The sequence below is a fragment of the Panthera onca genome, chromosome E1 (assembly GCF_046562875.1).
Source record: "Panthera onca isolate mPanOnc1 chromosome E1, mPanOnc1 haplotype 2, whole genome shotgun sequence".
Lineage (NCBI taxonomy): Eukaryota > Metazoa > Chordata > Mammalia > Carnivora > Felidae > Panthera > Panthera onca.
In genome coordinates, this window is record NC_138352.1 from 59,502,167 (window position 1) to 59,515,139 (window position 12,973).

The 12,973-nt window shown below is 43.6% G+C and overlaps 1 protein-coding gene across 1 annotated transcript in view; it reads left to right on the forward strand.

Annotated features, from left to right (window-relative positions):
• The window catches only part of DBF4B (DBF4B-CDC7 kinase regulatory subunit), a 60,204-nt gene that overhangs the window by 4,928 nt on the left and 42,303 nt on the right, over positions 1 to 12,973 (forward strand). The window contains exon 2 of the mRNA XM_081791313.1: positions 12,725 to 12,807. Within this exon, the coding sequence (XP_081647439.1) occupies positions 12,725 to 12,807 (83 nt within the window). The remainder of the gene's footprint in view (positions 1 to 12,724; positions 12,808 to 12,973) is intronic.

The window sequence follows — 12,973 nt, forward strand, 5'->3', positions numbered from 1 at the left end:
AACAAGCTGAACTGTACGCCCTGACCTGAACCCTCATCTTTAGCAAAGACAAACGAGTCAACATCTATACTGACTCTCAGTATGCCTTTGCTACTGTGCATGTACACAGGGCCATATGTAAGGAAAGAGGCCTCCTTACTGCTGCAGGAAGAACTATTAAAAACGAGGAAGAAATACTAACCTTCTCAAGGCTGTATGGCTGCCAGACAAGGTAGCTATCCTGCACTGCAAGGGACACCAGAAAGAAAACAACGCCATAACTCAAGGAAATTGCCTGGCCGACAAAGCACCCAGAGTGGTTGCCTGTGATGACCCAGGCGAAGCTCCCATCTACACTATGACTCTCGTACTCCCAAGGGAGGCCTTCCTGCTCCTTTACACAAGAGGAAAGAAGTTGGGCCTCGACAGAAGGGGGCACACTAAGCAAAAAGGGATGGTGGGTCATGCCAAACGGGTGCATCTTTGTCCTGTCATCTGTGGGAAAACACCTAGTCAAGGAATATCACCAACTGATGCACCTGGGAAAAACTGCACTAGAGGCCCTCCTCAAAAAGAACTACTGTGTCAGCCAGCTGCTGGCATTATGCCGAGCTATCAGTGAATGATGTGTAACGTGTGCCAAAAACAATGCCTGGTCTGCCCCATGGCCCCCACCTGGCATACAAAGGATGGCGGCCGCCCCTTTCGAAGACTTGGAGGTGGACTTCACAGATAGACAACCAAATAGAGGATTCAGGTATCTTGTAATAATCTGCACATATTCAGGATGGGTCAAAGCCTTCCTGACCAGGACGGAACGGAGTCATGAGGTGGCCAAAGCTCTCCTACGGGAAGTTGTGCCTCGGTTTGGTCTGCCCTTCACCATAGGGCAGTGGTGACAACGGACCTGCATTTGTGGCAGACATTATACAAACCTTGGTCAGGTCCCTCAACATTACCTGGAAACTATACACTGCTTACCAACCCCAGTGCTCAGGAAAGGTAGAGCAGATGAGTCGCACCCTCAAGGAAACCCTGGCGAAGTTCCACCAGGAAACTAATCTCCCATGGCCATATTTACTGCCACTGGCCCTCTTGCGTGCCCGATGCATGTCTGGGGCACTGGAATTCTCCCCCCTTCAAGTTACTATATGGGCGGCCTCCCCCACGTTTAGGAAAACTCCCAGGAGACCAACACCAGATTGGAGATAAGGAAATAAGGGAACAGCTTCAGGCGTTGGGGGCAGTCCTAAATAAGTTACAAAGATACACCATAGAGAGGGCTCCAATTTCTTTAGGGACCCCCATTCATCCCTTTCTGCCAGGGGACTCTGTACGGGTCAAAGATTGGAAGAGGGAACCTCTTAAACCACTGTGGACTGGGCCCCATACCGTTATTCTAACAACTCCTACAGCCCTTAGATTTCAGGTATCACCCCATGGGTCCATCACTCCAGGGTTAAGAAGGCCAACTCAGAGGAACCCTCAACCTGGTACAGTGATCCAGATCCAATCAACCTGCTTAAACTGACCCTCAAAAAGACACTGTCCCCTGAGGTCTCCAGCCCTGCTCCAGCCACACCCCGGAAGCTGGCTGGCCTGCGCACGGCAGAAGCTTGAGGAATCAACGTGTGGACCGAGCCTAGGGGTTTGGATGCAACTCTCCCAGCCCTTACCCCTTACTGGTGTCATAGCCCTGATCTTGCTTCTTGCTGTTGGGCTAATAGAGACTGCATCAGCAAACTGGACAAAAGATGAATGTTGGGTCTCACATACCTCCTCTGAATGGGAGGACTGTTAAGTATTGCCTGTATATTATGTTAACCTCTCTCACCCTCACGACTGCCACATACCCACCTTGCCCCCAGGATTGTTATAAGACAATAAGGACAGTATCCCATGGTATCAGGAATGCAAGGGCATTCAGCTCCCTCACCTCCCTCCACAAAGATTGTTATAAGGGAAAGACACCCACCCTCTGCCAGTCGCCAGATGCCCAAGCACGTAAGTTTTGGACCGTAGAAATAACCCAAAATAGCAGAAGCCCATGTAACAAACAGAGTCTCCAGAAAGGAAAGCGAGTCTGCTATACATATCTTCCCCAACTAGGGACATCGGACGGGGGAGGAGTGCAAGATAGGGCCCTTCAAAAGGTCATAAAGGATACCTGGACCAGGCTAATACAAGCTGTAAAGGCAACCACTCCCCAGCATCCTACCAGGGTTTAAACCTTTAAGCCCTTAATTAAGTGCTTACCAATTCCCAGCTCCCAACGCTGGGCCAACACTATAAGTCCTTCACAAAGTGAATAACCACACCCAAGCCTGCTGGATGTGCTCGCCTCTCAGCCGGAGGACTTACTTAGCCACTCCTATCCCCTTGGCCTGGGAAGCTCCTGACAATCTCACAACCAACACCACTTGTCTTGATTGGACCCTTGGCCACTGGGGTCCTTCTCACGAATGCTGATAATCTAACTTGTACGGTCCCTGAAGGTATGAACGGCACTTCCCTATGTGGGAGAAATATAACCTTAAAAAAGAATACAACCCTATGGTCAACCCCTGGGGTATTCTATCTGTGCTGCAATTTGGCCAACTGATGCTTGAAGGCCAACCGGACTCGGATGTGCTAGTCCATCTTCCTAATTCCGGAGATAACTGTATACACTGAAGATCAGTTCCTAACAGCCTTTAGCCCCAAGTCCCGGGCTAAACGGGCAGTCCTCCTACCCGTCCTGATAGGAGCAGGAATTGCAAGGGAATAGGAACTGGAATAGGAGGCATAGGTTCATCCGTAAGGCTATACCACAAACTATCGAGAACTAAATGAAGACACGGAACGGGTGGCAGACTCCCTGGTAACCTTACAAAGCCAAATAAACTCCCTGGCAGCAGTGTCCCTCCAAAATAGGTGAGCCCTCGACCTCCTCATTTCGGAAAAAGGAGGGACTTGTATCTTTCTGGGGGAGGAATGTTGCTATTTTATAAACCAGTCAGGAATAGTCACGACTAAGATTAAGGAACTCAAGGAAAGAATTCAACGTAGACAACAGGACAATATCAGTCAGTGGAGAGGATGGGATCTCACAGACTGGGCATCCTGGCTCCCTGCCGTGGCAGGGCCCCTCCTTTCCATAATTTTACTTGTGACCATCAGCTCCTGTATACTAAGTACCTTGGTAGTTTTATTGAAAACACTGTCGCCAAACTGCAGCATGTATCTTAGCCCTCCAGGGTACCAACCCCTAGAGCTAAAAGGTGATGCTTAATGAAAGATTTTTAAAAAGGAATCAAAGGGGGGGGGGGCGCCTGGGTGGCTCCATTGGTTACGCATCCGACTTTGGCTTAGGTCATGATCTCGTGGTTTGTGAGTTCGAGCCCCACGTCGGGCTCTATGCTAACAGCTCCGAGCCTGGAGCCTGCTTTGGATTCTGTGTCTCCTCCTCTCTGCCCCTCCCCTGCTCATGCTCTGTCTGACTCTGTCTCTTAATAATGAATAAACGTTTAAAAAAAAAATTTTTTTTTTAAGGCATCAAAGGGGGGAATGTTGGGAAAATAAGTAAAGTTCTGCACCATAAGATGGCCAACGGGACTAAAACAAGCTCTAGTTCCTAGCTTAGAAACTTCTCTTCTGGGTACTTCTGCCCTGTTTGCCACGCATGCGAAAGCCGCCACCAGTGCAGAAGATGACGCTATAAATTACCCTTCCCATCTGCATTCAGGGCTCAGACCTTTGGAGAAACGGTCTCCTCTGAGCCTGCCGGTGTTAAATAAATCTCCAATCCGCCAAGATCTCCTGAGTGCTGCTTGGTTTTTCCGCCAGCCTTCCAGCCTGGTTCTGTAACAACAATACCTGTTGTCACTATCGACTGGCACCACCTTTGCCTTTCCAAGCGCCTCCGGTATCAAAACTCAAGCTCCAGGAAACCTTCCGTGGTTCCCTGCAGTCTGTGTTAAGACCACTGTAGTGTGCTGCAGTTGCTTCTCTGTACTTAGCATGCTGCACTTAACGTAGTACCGGATGCAGTAGGTGCTCAATAAATGACCGGGCAACCTCAAGTCATTTTTTACTCGTTCATTCAACACTTAAATGCATATCTTTGAAGAGACTTCTCTACTCTTTTCCAGGCACTGTGCTAAGAGCTAAGTATCTGTGAAGAGGTGGTTTTAATGTCCCTGTATTAAAGGTAAGGAAACGGAGGCAGAGAGGCCCACAACTACGGGAAGCCTAACTAGAGGCAAGGGCTCATACATAGCAACCAGAGCTTCAGCTGACTCTGCAAAACACCTTGCTCTGGGCTGAAAGGAATTACCCAAGAACCTGGGTTGGCTTTTCCTAAACTGCAGAGAGGCTGGTAGGTCACTGGCCTGACTCCTGCATTCACTAAATATTTATTATCTACAGCATGCATTGCTGCTAGCACTGAAAATGCAAAGATAAACATCACAAAATCTCTGCTCTCAAAGGATCTTCAGTCTGGTGGGAACAGGCATGTTTAATGACAATATAGCAAGATAAACGTTTTAATGGAGCCTTGTCCAATGGAGGTTGTAGTAAGGTGCACAGAAGATTAAGTCCTGTTGCAGTGGGGTTAGAGCTGTGGAAATGGGGGCTGCCTAGTGGAGATGGTACTTGTACTTTTTTAGAGAATGAATCAAAGTTCTTTTTTATAATTTTTTAATTTTTATTTTTTATAGATTTTTTTTTAACATTTTACTTATTTTTGAGAGACAGAGGGAGACAGCACGCGAGCAGGGGAGGGGCAGATAGAGAGGGAGACACAGAATCCGAAGCAGGCTCCAGGCTCTGAGCTGTCAGCACAGAGCCCCACGCGGGGCTCAAACCCATGGATCATGAGATCATGACCTGAGCCGAAGTCGGATGCTTAACCGCCTGAGCCATCCAGATATCCCATGAATAAAAGTTCTTTAGGCAAAAAGACTAGAAGAGAAAGAGAGCAGACCCCGATGAAGGGAACTGTGTGCAAAAGTTTGTTAGGGACCTCCAGAGATTTATGTATAGCTTGAGCAACACAGTTCAGATAGAAGATTCTCAGGGAGTGACAGCACAAAGAAAGGTGAGCTTCTATACTTTGCAAAGGATCTCTTGAGAGAGTTCCCCATATTATTGAGATAATGTAAATGGATGGGCATGGAACACTGTAAAGCTAGGAAATATAAGATAGTGTGAATATTATCTCCATGACTGCTGTGTGCTTAGAATGTGACGGTAATGTAGTCAAAAGCCAAAGTCCTCCCCCAAAGACTTGCCCCTGTTTCAGTCCTCAAATACACCTTTTTTTTTTTAAAGATTTTATTTTTAAGTACTCTCTATCTCCAACATGGGGCTCAAACTTAGAACCCCAAGATCAAGAGTCGCATGCTCCACCAATCAAGCCAGTCACGTGTCCCCTCATACACCTTCTAACCCAGTGGCTAACTTGCAGGTAGTGCTTGTCAGTTGGCCAACTTGGGAGCCATCGTGACTCAAGGATCATAGCGTGAGGTCAGTACAGAGCCCCCAACCAGAAAAGTACCATGAGGTTTTGTTAGCTTTTTTTTTTTTAACTTTTTATTTCGAAATACTTACAGACATCATGAGAAGTTGCAAAAATAGTACAAAGAGACCTGTGCCCCTTCTTCCGCTTTCCCCCAGTAGTACTATATGATTATAGTACAGTATCGAAATCAGGAAATTGATATCGGTACTACACACAAAAGTTTTTGAAGGCATCACGAGCTTATCACAAAACTGAGTGAAGGCTGCTCAGACCCTCCATTATAAAAAAAATCCTGGGGTGCCTGGGTGTCTCAGTCGGTTGAGCATCCGACTTACGGCTCAGGTCATGATCTCACAGTCCGTGAGTTCCAGCCCCATGTCGGGCCCTGTGCTGACAGCTCAGAGCCTGAAGCCTGCTTCGGATTCCGTGTCTCCCTCCCTCTCTGCCCCTCCCCCACTAACGCCTTTGTCTCTCTCTCTCTCTCTCTCTCTCTCTCTCTCTCTCTTAAAAGTAAATAGACATTAAAATAAAATTTTTAAAAAATCCTTATTGGCCATGTTATTACAAAAGTTCTTGCTCATAGTTAAAAAAAATTTACAAAAGGACAAATGACAATTTATAGGAAAAATCAATACAATGTTTTTCACTATAAAAAGATGCTGATGCATAATTTTTAAAATATGCAAATTAAATTTGGCGATGAGTTACCATGTTTGCCTCTCAGATCAAAAAGTCTTGGGGCCGGGCGCCTGGGTGGCTCAGTCCTCTGTGAAGTGTCTGACTCTTGATTTCTACTCAGGTTACGATCCCAAGGTGGTGGGACCATCCCACATTGTTCTCTGTGAGTGTGGAGCCTGCCTGAGATTCTCTCTCCCTCCACCCTTACCCCTCTGGCCCTCGCTCTCAAAAAAAAAAAAAAAAAAAAAAAAGGGCGCCTGGGTGGCTCAGTCGGTTAAGTGTCCGACTTCAGCTCAGGTCACGATCTCGCGGTCCGTGAGTTCGAGCCCCGCATCGGGCTCTGGGCTGATGGCTCAGAGCCTGGAGCCTGCTTCCGATTCTGTGTCTCCCTCTCTCTCTGCCCCTCCCCCGTTCATGCTCTGTCTCTCTCTGTCTCAAAAATGAATAAACGTTAAAAAAAAAAAAATCTTTACAGAAAGTCTGATAATATGCTGTGTTGATCCGTGATTGGGTAGCAGGCACTGGAAAACGTTGAAGCTGGAAGTAAATCAGTACAATCTTGTTGGAGGGCAATTTGAAAAGATCCAGCATCCTCCTTCTGGGAACTTATTATAATATGTACATGTGTGCACAATGACATATTTTCAGGGATATTCATTACAGTGATACTTACTGCAGTGAAAGGACAGAAATAGTCTCCATTCTGTTACCGGGAGACTGGCTCAAGCTACAGAAAGGAGTACTGGACAGCTGTAAAAATGGAGGAAGCTCTTTATGTCCTGACAGGTAACAAAACTCAAGATAGATTGTTAAAGACAAAAGTGAGGCTCAGAACAGTATGTGATGTTTGCTTCCATTTGTGTTTGAAAGAAGGTGGGGTACAGAGAATACATACACATACGTATCCGTGCACGTGCATAAAATAGCTCTGGAAATATACACAAGGGGTGGGAGGGTGGTTGTCACTGAGGAAGAGAACACTGGAAGACTAGTTTCAAAACATCTTGTTTTAAAATTATGAGCTCTTTGTTATATTTATTTACCTTGCATTTGTTTTTAAAGCAATAGGGGTGCCTGGGTGGCTCAGTCGGTTGAGTGTCCCACTCTTGATATCGCCTCGGGTCATGGTCTCACTGTTGTGGGATCCAGCCCTGCATCAGGTTCCACACTGTCGGCTCCAGACTGAGCTTGGAACCTGTTTGGGATTCTCTCCCTCTTTCTCTTGGGATATTTTCTCTCTCTCTCTCTCTCTCTCTCTCTCTCTCTCTCCCCCAACTGGGCATGCCAGTGCCCTCTCTCTCTCAAAATAAACAAACATTTAACAAAGAAAAAAAAAAAAGAAACCCTACTTGAATACTTCCTCCAATCTCATTTTCTTCCCTTCCTCCCCAGAGGTAACCACTATTCCTGAATTTGGTGTTTATCTTCCTCTTGAATGTTTTGAAACATAGTATATCTTACACAGTATGATATACTGTGTATGTATGTATGTGTATGTGTGTGTATGTATGTATCCATACATATATATGTATCCATAAACAGAATGTCACATTGTTTTGCATTGTTTTGCATGTTGGACTTTTCATTCTACAGTGTGCTTTTTTTCACATAAAACTGTTTAAAATATTTATGCATGTTGGGCGCCTGGCTGGCTCAGTCGGTGGAACATGTGACTCTTGGTCTCAGGGTGTAGAGATTACTTAAAACTAAAATCTTTAAAATATTTACCCATGTTGATACATACAACTCTTATCCATTCATTTAAGCCACTGTATAGTATTCCGCTGCTTGAATATATCTAGTTGATCCATTCCTTTGTTGACAGGCATTTAGATTATTTCCCAGTTTTCCAAATAGTGCTCCAATTCACATCTTATAAATGTCTCTTTGCATGTTTGTGGGAAAGTTTCAGTAGGCCAGTAAGCATCAAACATATTTTGCCACATACTCTTAGAAGTAAAAATAATTCACCATGCATTTCTAATGTATGAATGTGTATTTATTTATGAATTATGTATGTGAACCACTATAACAAATTAGTGTGTCCATGATAAGACATAAAACATATAAAAGGGGGGATTGAAAAGTGAAGGAAGGGGCTCCTGACTGGCTCAGTCCATAGAGCATGCCACTCTTGATCTCAGAGTCGTGAGTTTGAGCCCCACATTGGGAATAGAGATTACTTAAAAAAAAAAAAAAAAAAGTGAACTAAATAACATATTACAAATATCCTACATATTGCAAAAATCTGTAGTCAAAATAAGGTTGCATATGCTTCATTACTTTGCCCACTTCTTTTTTTCTTTTCTTTTCTTTTTTTTTTTTTAATGTTTATTTATTTTTGAGAGAGAGAGATAGAGAGAGACAGAGTGCGAGCAGGGCAGGGGCAGAGAGAGAGGGAGACACAGAATCGGAAGCAGGCTCCAGGCTTGAGCTGTCCGCACAGAGCCTGACGTGGGGCTCGAACCCACGAACCGTGAGATCATGACCTGAGCTGAAGTCGGACGCCCAGGTGCCCCACCACCTTAACCGTTTTTAAGTGTACAGTTCAGTAGTGCTAAGGATTCATTACTGGCAAGAATTTCTCTTGAACTTCAGTGATTTTTTTCACTTGTTGGCCAGCTGCCTCCCTCTCAATGCTGGTTGGATTTTCATTGAACCTGAGTGTTTGTACTTGGAGCATTCACTTATGAGTAACCTAAATCTTGCTTCTTTGAACCAATTTTGTTAAATCCTGTGTCCACTTTGGAGGGTTAGGAAAATCAAATCCAGATAGCATAATCTGGATTATGTTTTAATGTTTAACCCATCTATCTGGTCATATGTAAACTACATAGAATATGAACATACAAACACACCGAAAGAAAACACACAATACCCCTCCAGATATGAAGCTTCCACTTCCCCTTCCCCAGGTAACTCACCTGACTTACTACATAACCAAAGTGTGTGACAAGAGAGGCCCCAGGGAGGGCACCGGTGTCCATCGATTTACGACAGATTAGCAAAGCTTACTTATGTTTATTCTTTTAGCTAAAAAATAAATTTAGGGGCACCTGGGTGGCTCACTCGGTTAAGCGTCTGACTTCGGCTCAGGTCATGATCTCGCTGTTTGTGGGGTCGAGCCCCGCATCGGGCTCTGTGCTGAACGCTCGGAGCCTGGAGCCTGCTATGGATTCTGTGTCTTTGTCTCTGCTTCTCCCCACTCATGTGCGCTCTCTCTCTCTCTATCTCTCTCTCTCTTAAAAACAAACATTACAAAAACTTTTTAAATAAATTTAATTCTAATGTTTCCTTCCAGCAGCTCTGTGATTATCTTATGCTGGGGGGGTACGCACCTCTCTCTGGAGACTAGGATATACCTAGAAACAATTGCTGGGTCGAACGGCACATACCATACTGGGTGTCTTGAAATTGCTCTCCTAAGGTTTTGTTCCAGGTTATATTCCCACTCTTTTCCTCACTTTTTTTAAAAAAGAATTTAGTATAGTGTTTGACACAGTAGGTTTTTAAAAAAAAAAATTTTTTAATGTGTATTTATTTATTTTTGAGAGGGACAGAGAAAGTGCAGGGGATGGGGCAGAAAGAGAGACAGAATCCCAAGCAGGCTCTGAGCTGTCAGCACAGAGCCCGACGCGGGGCTTGAACTCCCAAACCACAAGATCACCACCTGAGCCAAAATCAAGAGCCAGATGCTTAATCAACTGAGTGCCCATGCCCCCCTCCTCCTCATATTTTTGTTAAAACTTGGTTTTGTCATAATTTTTCCAGTCAAAAGGGTGTGAAATGGCATCTGTTTAATTTGCATTTTCCTAATTACTAGTGAGTTTGAGCATTTTTTATATGTTTATTATCCATTAAATTTTCCTCATTTTTGAATTGCCTATTTATATCTCTTGTAGACTTTTCTGTTGGATTGTCTTTTCCATACTGATTTGTAAGAGTCTATTTTTCTTTTTTTTTCTATTTCATCATTTTCTATTCTTTATTCTTTCTGACCACCTGCAAATTTTGAGTGTGCTCGTTCTTCATGTTCTGACTTCTCAAGGTGAACAGTTAGCTGATTCATTTTCATTCTGTCTTATTTTCTAACAGCATATCCATTTACGGTCATACATTTCCCTCTAGTTACTTTAGCTGAATTTTACAACTTCTTAAACAGCTTTTGATATGTAGTGTTTTTGTTTTTGTTTGTTCCTTTGGTTTTTGTTTTGTTTTTAGGTAAGCTCTACACCCAACATGGGGCTGAGATCAGGAGTCTCACACTCTACTGACTGAAACAAGTTTTCCTGATACATAGTTTTTCACTGTTGGCAGTTCCTCATTGTTTTAGTCTCCTATCATGAATTATTTGGAAGTATGGTTTTAATTTCCAGGGGTATGCATTTGGTTTTACTCCCTTAAAATTTTTTTCTTTATTGATTTTTTTTACTGTTTATTTTTGAGAGACAGAGAGACGGAGCATGAGTGGGGGAGGGGTAGAGAGAAAAGGGGACAGAGGATCTGAAGGGGGCTCTGTGAGGGCAGCCAGAGTGGGGCTCAAACTCAGGAACCATGAGACCATGACCTGAGCTGAAGTTGACTGCTTACCTGTCTCAGCCACCCAGGTGCCCCTTTTTATTGATTTCTAACTTAATTATAATATGATCATAGGAGATGTTCTATATGATGTTGATTTTTTTGGTATTCGTTGATACATTAGTGGCATAATGTAAGTCTATTCTTATACTCCTCCGTGTGTACTTGAAAATCATATTTATTTTCTAACATTTGTATATTAAAGTTTGTCATATCATTTAATCTTTTATATGTTACAAATTTTATTTTATTTTTGTTTCATCTGTCTTTTCGGGGTAAAAATCTGTTAAAATGCCCTACGATATATGTAGATTTCAGTCTTCCCTTGTATTTCTGCCTTAAGTATTTTGAGGCTCTGTTTGTTAGATTCATGTGAATGCTAGGTTTTACCTAGTTCTTAGTGAATTGTTTATCATCAAGCAATGATACCTATATTCCTAATAATTCTTTTATCTCTTAAGATCTGTTTTGTGTGCCTGGGTGGCTCAGTCAGTTAAGCGTCCAACTTCGGCTCAGGTCATGATCTTGGAATTTGTCGATTGGAGCCCCACATGGGGCTCTGTGCTAACAGCTCAGAGCCTGGAACCTGCTTTAGATTCTGTGTCTCCTTGTCTCTCTAACCCTACCCCGTACCTCTCTCTCTCTCTCTCACAAAAATAAACATTAAATATGTGTGTGTGTGTGTGTGTGTGTGTGTGTGTGTGTGTGTTAACAGATTTTAATATTGCTGTGTCAGTTTTCTTTCTTCATGTTGCCGGACATTGAGAGGCAGCACAGAGCCGTGTTAAGAGCATGGCCTCTGGGGCGCCTGGGTGGCTCAGTTGGTTAAGCGTACAACTTCAGCTCAGGTCACAATCTCACCCTCCATGAGTTCAAGCCCAGAGTCGGGCTCTGGGCTGATGGCTCAGAGCCTGGAGCCTGCTTCCGATTCTGTGTCTCCCTCTCTCTCTGACCCTCCCCTGTTCATGCTCTGTCTCTCTCTGTCTCAAAAATAAATAAACGTTAAAAAAAAATTAAAAAAAAAAAAAGAGCATGGACTCTCTAGTCAAACTGCCTGGGTTCAAATCCCAGCCCTAACACTTTCTGGCTGTGTGACCTCAAGCAAGTTATAACCTCAGTGTTCCCATGTACAAAACGGGCATTGTTAACTACTCACCTCACCTTAATTTAGGAGGATTAAAGTAATTACTATTTTTAAGGCACTTTGGGGGCCCCTGGGTTGAGGGTCAGACTCTTGGCTTCCGCTTAGTTCACGATCTCACAGTTCACAGGAGTGGCCCCATCACACAGTCAGGCTCTGTGCAGACAGTATGAGCCTGCTTGAGATTCTGTCTCTCCCCTTCTCTCTCTGCCTCTCCCCTGCCCGTGCTTGTGCACTCTCTCTCTCTCAAAATAAATAAATAAATTTTAAAGCACTTGAATATCATGGTAGAAGAGCTACCTATGTATTTATAAAATAGAGTAATTAAATATATCTGCATTCCTTTTCTGTGTCATCATTTTATAGGCATTCCTCTGATAAACACCATATATAACTGGTAGATACTGCAGTGCTGCAGTAGATATTACGTAAGTCCTAGTACATATGTGTGAGTATGTGTGTCTGTAGAGTAACTCCTAAAAATGAGATTGCCAGGTGGAAAGATGTACATCTGTAATTGTGCTAGGGAGGGCCAAATTGCCTTACATGGGAGGCTGGTACAGCCCCAATGCAAGGAAGCTTGGCACTATCTAGCAAAATTGATCTTTGCCAGTCTGTTAAATGAAAAATGGCATTTCAGTGTAGATTTCATTTGCATTTCCCTTATTTGAAGTGAGATTGAGCATATTGGAATGCTCTTTGTATTTATTTTCCTATGAATGTTCCCTTCCCCATTTTCAATTGGGTGGTTGTTCTTTTCTAGATCTATTTATGCAAGTGTTTTAGATATTGGGAGGTCCTTGTTCTATGATGAGCTGAATTTTTTTTTTTTTTTTCACTTTAAGCACTTTCCTTCAGGAATCGAAAAATGCTGAGAAAGAAGATTTTGAAGTACTATCTCAAAATATTTTCTGCCAGATAGTAAAAGGTACCTTTTTCTGGTCACTGACTTTGCATTAAATGCATGTTTAATATTCAAAACCTCACTCTGGGGGTGGCTGGGTGGCTCAGTGGGACTCTTGATTTGGGCTCAGGTCATGATCCCACAATTTGGGAGATCAAGCCCCATGTCAGGCTCTGTGCTGACAGCATGG